General features: G+C 47.4%; 1 protein-coding gene across 1 annotated transcript; it reads left to right on the forward strand.

The window, feature by feature from the left end:
- The first annotated feature begins 1,658 nt into the window (after positions 1–1,658).
- Positions 1,659–7,457, forward strand: LOC310840065 (inhibin beta E chain-like). The gene is made up of 2 exons (XM_083729245.1): positions 1,659–3,513; positions 5,635–7,457. The coding sequence occupies exons 1-2, from the start codon at positions 3,153–3,155 to the stop codon at positions 6,354–6,356; spliced, it is 1,083 nt and encodes a 360-aa protein (XP_083585371.1). The 5' UTR covers positions 1,659–3,152; the 3' UTR covers positions 6,357–7,457.
- The last annotated feature ends 457 nt before the right edge of the window (positions 7,458–7,914 follow it).

Raw genomic sequence — 7,914 nt, forward strand, 5'->3', positions numbered from 1 at the left:
TCATTAGGATTTCCTATATCTTCACAGCAATGGTCTAGGAACTTGTGCTTTTTGTTGTTTCTGGGTCATGAAAAAGGCCCCCAGGTGGGTCAATCCTTGGAATATCTAGGTGAGGCTGGGAACAACTACTTGCAACCCCTTGGAAAACCCTTGCCAGGCAGTTTAGAACTGGGACGAGGAACCCAAGGCTTACAACCTAATACCCACAAGAGACTGAGCCTTTCTGTTGTGGGGAGGGGACTCTGCAGTCTTGCAGTTCAGCAAACACTGCCCATTTGGCCTTGACCAGCTATTAGCTGCAGCTTCAAGATGATTTTTCTTACAGGTCAATGGTGGGGGAAATGTTTCCCACCCCTGGTGGAACATTGAGCTAGATGAATAGTTGCCTGACTCAGGTTCACTTGCTGGTGGCGTGAGGGGGGAGGGGTAGTGATGGCCATAGTGGTGAGTTCCGCCACCTTTCCCCCCAGATAAAGGCACTGCTAAGAGCTACTGTCTCCATTCCTCTGCCCATGCACATACTTCTTCAACATGACAATGGCGCAAGGGGGATGCCAGCATTAAACATGGGAGTGTGATTTATTTCACATGCTTGACTCTCATCCTTGCAATCCCAGCATATCTCAACAAAGAGAGAGAACCCATATCGTGAGCTTCCCAGCCTGGTGCAATCAACTCCCTTTTGACTTCTGCTAATTAACTTAATAGTAATTAACTTTTATCCATTTTAATGCTGTGAAAGTATTTTGAACCATTTGGATACTGTATAAAAAATAGGGTGTGGGCTATCTAGCCAGGTTCAGTGCTTTTCATTCCCACTGAATTCAAAAGAAGTATTATGAATAATGTTTTCTCCCCTTAGAATTTATGGGGTATGGAATATAAACCATCTTGAGTCTCATTGGAGAAGGTATTGAATCAACCAATTATTTGTAATAATATGTCTCTCCCCTCTTTCCAGATTTAATAAGCCTCACTTTCTGTTGCCAGGATTTGTAGTGATGCCTTTGTAGGCATTTTAATTCACAAATAGCATTGATACTGACGTTATTTCTGGTGTTGCTGGTGGTGCAACAACAATCTCACCACCGCGGCATGTGATGGGGTTCATTTCCTTGTCACAGTCAGGCTACTAATATGTAGCACCTGTTGTGACGTGGGGTTTGTGATTTCAGCTCTCTTGACATAATATGCTGGAGACAGTTCTCTAGTAACACTTCTTTATTAAAGCAAACAAGACTGAGACTTGAGGAGGGGAGAGCTACATTTATAGGGACAGGGAACAAGCTAGAAAGGATACATTTTGGAGGGAACAATCTCAGGCAATCACAGTCCTGCCTTTTGGAGGAAACCAATAAGACAGAGGATCCAAATACAGCAGCTTAAATGAACCAATAGTAGCTGTACCCTCTGGAACCAAAAGGCAGTTACTTTACCCTAATGCAATACAGACAATAATAATACAGATATAAAATCCTTTGACTCAATACACAACAGCACCGACCATTTGTTCCTCCAAGTGATTCTACTGTCTGGGGAAACAGAGCAGCAGGGAGTCCCTGTGACAGGGCAATAAAGGACAAGGCAATACAGAACCCCAATTACACAGCCAGAGTTTGGTCAATGAAGTAAATTTGCACAGGTTCTTTAGTTTACAGATACGAAACGTAGGTGCAGAAAAGAGGTTCCAGAAGCTGTTAGTACTGACAGTACTGCAATCCAAAGGTTTTTCTCCATCATAGAAGTTAAGATCGCAGCTCCAGTGAGGGACCTTGGCACCTGAGCAAAACTGTGCTGATGTATCAAGGTGATGGAACCCTGAGCAGTGCAAATAATGTGGCACCTCACCTGCCACAGACGTCATGGCCCAGAAAGGGAAACCAGTTGATAATCCCAGACACATTTCCTCACCTTTGTTAATAATCACCAGAGGATTTATTGGCAGCAGATAAGGAGTTTGTGGCTTCTGAAAGATGAGAGTTCCAGGAAGCAATCCTTTCAGAAGGCTTTTAAGTAATTTATCTGCTTGCTAGCATACTGTGGTGCTGGATAGATGTGATTAGATGTTCTACCTGTTCTTACCTGTTTCTTGGGAGTTTTCTCTGTGCCCACTAACATATTCTCAAAATTGTTGCTTTAAAGTTTAAAGACTCAGAACCAGTGAAGGTGGTGAATGTCCTATGTGTGTGTCTGGAGGCAGTTGGAGGATGGATAGTGGCTAACCGATTGAGGTTGAATCCTAACAAGACAGAAGTACTGTTTTGGGGGGACAGGGTGAGCAGGTGTGGAGGATTCCCTGGTGCTGAATGGGGTAATTGTGCCCCTGAAGGACCAGGTGTGCAGCCTGGGAGTCATTTTGGACTCACAGCTGTCCATGGATGCACAGGTCAATTCTGTGTCCAGGGCAGCTGTCTAACCAGCTCCATCTGGTACGCAGGCCGAGACCCTACCTGCTTGCAGACTGTCTCGCCAGAGTGGTGCATGCTCTAGTTATCTCCCGCTTAGACTACTGCAATGCACATTTTCTCTGGGGTTGTTCCCACATCCCACCCCTATGCTTTGCCATTTTCTCCCGCCTTAAGCTCCTCTTCACTCTGGGGCCGTGAAAAGTCCTTCCCAATGCAATCCTACCCCTGCTTTGCTTTACATCATGGCAAATTGTGTTCCCTTTCCTCAGGCACCTGTTTCCACCAAAGGGAGCCTGTAATCCCCTTTTGCTAAGCCCTTCCTCCCCAACTGGAGGAAACCTCCCTGGGGCACTAGGTGAGCCGGCCAATCAGAGAGGCACAAAGGGCAGGGCCAGACTGGCTGAGTGACAAAAACTGAGGCACATAGCTGCCTGACACTCTGGAGCAGCCAGTCAATGAGCTGAGATCTCTTGAGTGATCAACACCTGCTTCACCTCGGCACCAGCAGCAGATCCACCCTGCCCCAAGAAGCAGGGAGAGCAAGAGGAAGCAAAGGAGTTGCCAGGGGTTAGCAGCTATCCTCCTTGTACCCCGGGCAGATTGCCATTCCTTTTAGGCTAAGATGCAAGCAGCTGGTCCGAGCGCAGGCACGGTTTGTGAGTTCTAGTTACTGTCACAAGAACTACGTGGCAACAAAACCACCTTCTCTGCTGCATCTTGCTACCTACCACGCTTGGGTTCTTCATGGCTCCCACCTACAGCCCCCAGGGCAGCTGGACTCCTCTGGCCACGCTGGCCCTACTATGGACTTCTTTGGCCTGGATCGAGGGAAAGCCTGCGTGTCCTTCCTGTAAGGTGCCGCCTCTGGAGCCCGGTGCTGAGAAAGCCTTTCTGGTCGAATTAGCCAAGCAGCAGATCCTGCAGAAACTAAACCTGAGCGAGAGGCCCAACATCACCCACCCTGTGCCACGTGGGGCAGTGGCCAACGCCCTGCGCCGCCTGCACCTGGGCAAAGCCCGGATGGACAGACTTGGGCACTTCTCCGGGTGGCAGAACCCCGAGCCCGATGAACAGGGGTACGAGATCATTAGTTTTGCAGAGACAGGTGAGTCCTCATAGCTCTTCCTGGCGCATGGCCCAGGACTTGAATATTATGATGGAGAGAATGTAAGTCGCATGTGCCAACAGCTCCCCCCACCCCCTGCAAATAACTGCTGCATACAAAGTGCTCTTGAGAGCAGAGACTTGTAGTTATTCATTGCACTGTAATTTCCTACCCATGGGAGATCTGGGTAGATTCTGACTGTGCTGGAAAATATCAACTGCAGGGGGAGAAGGACAATGTGTGTGGAGGAACTAGTGGTGGTGGTGAGAGTAGACAGGTTGCTAAATTTCTCGTTAATCCAGTTTTCTGTGGCATATCTCAGGCTGCAGACAGATGTTTTTTCTGAGTGAGAGAGAGATGAGTGAAGATGGTATTAGTGGAAGTGGTGTTGTCAGCAGTGTGTATTTCCATGCCATTATCATTTCTTTAAAAACCTGCAAAACTTGTTCCACCAGCAGTTATAATGCGGCAAAAGAAATGAGTCTGTGTGCCACAGACAGTGATGCTGACGCCTCTGTCATACTACCTTCTCTCTTAAAAATGACCTCCTGCCACCATCTGCCCTCTCTGCTTCATGTGCAATGTAGAATGGGGTCACTGGAAATAGCTAGTAAGCAGGATGAAGCTAGTGTAGCAAGCAGAACCTGTGTGCAACAGCCCTGTCCCCACTTGTGGTTCCCAGCAAATGGGTATTCAGACCCATACACCTCTGGCAGTGAAGGGAGAACACAGCTGTCACACACACCCATTTCTCTGACCCCTTTCTTTCTGTGTGCTCCTGAGAACTTAGGCACCAAGGGTCTTGTGCTGCTTCCTATTCCTCTCAGTGAGGTGCACTCAGAAGAATGTCTAGATCAGGGGACTGCAGCTCCCATAATCTCTGGACCATTGGCCATTCGGTTGGGGGCGCTGATGGGAGTTGTAGTTCGGCAATATCTGGAGGATTGCAGGTTCCCTACTCCCCCCCCCCCAATTGGGCAAGGAGAAATTGGTCATATTGTGGTATTAGTGATAAGCACTCAGAATTTTCATGGATTTATTTAGGTATTTGTACAATTTCTTGCTGTTTCTACTATGGAATGACCTTTGTGACCATTGCATGGCAGAAATCCACCTGGACCTAGTGTTGCAGGCTCAACATCTGTTTGGCTGCAAATAAAAAATATTTACCAGAAAAACCTATCTATGTTTGGCTGGTAGGCGACCCCATGCTGAGTGAGACTAAGCAATCAAGCTTCTTGGCATATTGTTCTAAGGTTGTTGGATCAAGTGGTTAAAAAAAATATCCCAGGCTATCCCACCAAAAGGGGGCAGTGATGTTGCTCATAAGGAAAGTGGAGGAAATGGCTTTTTATAAGAGAGTTATAGTGGGGAGGTGTGTGGAAGAACAGCTGGTGAGAACCAGTGTGGGGTAGTAGATAGGTTTTCATTTCAGCAGTCTCCTCCTTTAGTTTTTAATTATGTTGTTCTTTATTTATTTGGGATTGCTTGCCTGCTTCAGCAGAACCTGCCTTCCCACATGTTTTGTACAGGGCTTGACTTTTTGGCAGCCAATGAACAACAAGAATCTATTAGAAAGACCATTATTGCTTAGTTTGGAGCCATGCTCTAGTAAGAAGAGCACCCTTAGGTGAATCATGTTATTCACCATTAGGGTCAGGCATTATTTCCCCAGGTGTTAAAGACTGTGAAAGGAGAATAGAGTACACACTAGTACACACTGTACACACCAGTCCCAGCCCCTGCATCCCTACCTCTGTTGGTTCCATCAGCATTATCAGCGTTCCCCATCACTAGGAGGATTCTCCATGCTTGAAGCACAACGCACAAAGGTCAGAGGCTGCAGCTGGCCAGGATGGGGATATCGGGGACGCCTTGTGGGGTTCTGCTGCTCCCTCTGCACGTTCGCAGGTGCACTTACCCTCAGCCTATCTACCTCATGGGGTTCCTCAGAGGCATAATTCAAATGTAGAAAATAGATGTGAAGTGAGGGCAAGGCAACTCTTGGACATATTTTTGACCCTAATCAAAGGACCCTGCTTCAGGCCTGGTGGTAGCTTTTCTGGGGCAGGTCAGGATTAGCATTCCTGATTTTCATCTTGATTGTCTTCCCCTCTACAGAGCCCTCCGGGGTCCTACAGTTCCAGCTGACACATCCGAAAGGCCAAGACATGCACATCCTCCAGGCTGAGCTGTGGCTGTACCTCAAGGCTCACCAAAACATCACCCTGCAGGTCTACCTGGCAGGGCAGCAGCGAGTGGCCCTTGGGGAGCGGCAGCAGCTGGAGAGCAAGGGCAGCAGCTGGCACACCTTCTCCCTCATGCCAGATCTGCAGAGCTTCCTTGAGCGCGAGGAGACGGCGCTGCGCCTGGAGCTGCAGTGTGAAGGCTGCCCCCCCACCATTGACTCTTTGCTGACTGCCACCGGCAGCTCCCAACAGCCCTTCTTGATGGTCAAAGCCAAGATACGGGAGCCCGGCCACCGGGTAGCTAAGCGCAGCCTGAGCTGTGACCAGAACTCTGACCTGTGCTGCAGAAAAGACTATTACGTAGACTTTCGGGACATTGGTTGGAATGACTGGATCTTTAAGCCAGAAGGTTATCAGATAAACTATTGCATGGGTGAGTGCCCCATGCACCTGGCTGGCTCACCTGGGGTAGCAGCCTCCTTCCACACAACTGTCTTCAACTTGGTCAAAGCCAACAACATCCAGACTGCTGGCCGGTCTTGCTGCGTCCCCACACAGCGACGGCCCCTTTCTCTGCTCTACTTTGATCCCAATAGCAACCTCATAAAGACAGACATTCCTGACATGGTTGTTGATGCTTGCGGTTGCAGCTAAGAGCAGGATTCTAGCCACAGGGAAAGGTGAGAGGGCAGAACAGAAGATGTAAGACTTTCCCCACTACTCCTATTCATGGGTGTAGCCGGGATTTTTGTTGGGGGGGGGCAGGACTTTGTTAGGGGGGCAGAACTGGCATGATTGGTCAGTTAGTTAAGTATTTCTATTGTTTTACTTGATCTAGAGGGGAAGCTGCCCTCTGCCCCCCACGTCCCCCTGTCCATGCTCCTATTAGACACCCATGTGACAGCCATGATGCTTCCTTCTAAGCTGGGTAGGATGGTGTGTTGGACTCTCTTCATAGAGCAACCTTGGTTTCTGCAGAGAAGAGCAAGTTGCAGGAGGCCTTAACCAATCCCGCCTTCCTCAGGACAAAAGCATTCACAGTAAAGCACATAAATAGTGCTAGGCAGGGCTACCAACAGGACCATTTGGACTTTGGACACTATTGTACTCAGGTTCCACTCTGGAAGTGGCAACTCGATAGCCCCTCTGATCTCTGCTTTTCCCACCACCGCCAGACACACACAGCAGATTCACTTGTACCTCTTCCCCAACCCCTAGCTTTGGCCCGATGGGATTGGTCCAAATGCCAGCTAGAGGAAAGCCAGCATAACATATCCCCCAGGAATGTAGGTAGTCCACATGCCTACTTTTCTCAATCCATTCAGTTCATTTTTAATATATGCTATTGATGCATTCAGGATTCCTAAATGCAACTGGAGAGAATTAACCACAGAAAACCCCTTCAGACCTGACCAGTTAGATACAGTGGGATAGAATTTGGGGTTCTTGGCTTTGGGTAGTTTAAGGATTCTCATGGTTGTGGCTCTCACTTTCATTGTGTTCCCGCCTGTGTCTCTAGCTGGATTAGAAAGTGTTTACTTGGGAAAAGCCTGCAACGAGTATGCAGAAAAATGGGGATGCTTAAGAGTCAGAGCCACACATTCAGTCAGTGACAATGATGCCAAAGGTGCCCTTGATACCATTAATATCTTTTTTATTTGTGCATGGATGTTGCACTTATGTTAATGTATCTATCTATATTATTTTATTTTTGAATTACATCAATAAAAATGATGTGTTTTTTTTAAAAAAGAATCCAGCATGGTTTGAGAAATGTTTTTCATCCACAAAACTGTCCAGATATGTTTTTTTAAAAATAATAATAAATTTATTAATGAACTTTTCCTTGATGTGCATCAAACATATAAATGAAGTGCAATACAGTGTTCAAAACACACGCATTAAATATATATATGGAGAGGAAGAAAGGGGAAAGAGAGATGTCTTCCAGCCTTAAAAGGCGACAACAGGGATTGAATTGGGGACTTTTTGCTGCTGAGCAAAAACAAACAAACAAAAAACCTCTTAGCAGCAAATGTAGATGTAAAGGTAAAGGTACCCCGTCAGTTAGGTCCAGTCGTGGATGACTCTGGGGTTGCGGCGCTCATCTCGCTCTATATGCCGAGCAGCAGATGTACCAACCACCGTAAGGTTTTAATGTCATTCTGCCAGTAGCCCCCACCCCAGCTAAGAAAGTAAGAAAAGTGCTGCT

This window comes from Podarcis gaigeae, assembly GCF_964106915.1.
Source record: "Podarcis gaigeae genome assembly, chromosome: 2".
Taxonomy (NCBI): domain Eukaryota; kingdom Metazoa; phylum Chordata; class Lepidosauria; order Squamata; family Lacertidae; genus Podarcis; species Podarcis gaigeae.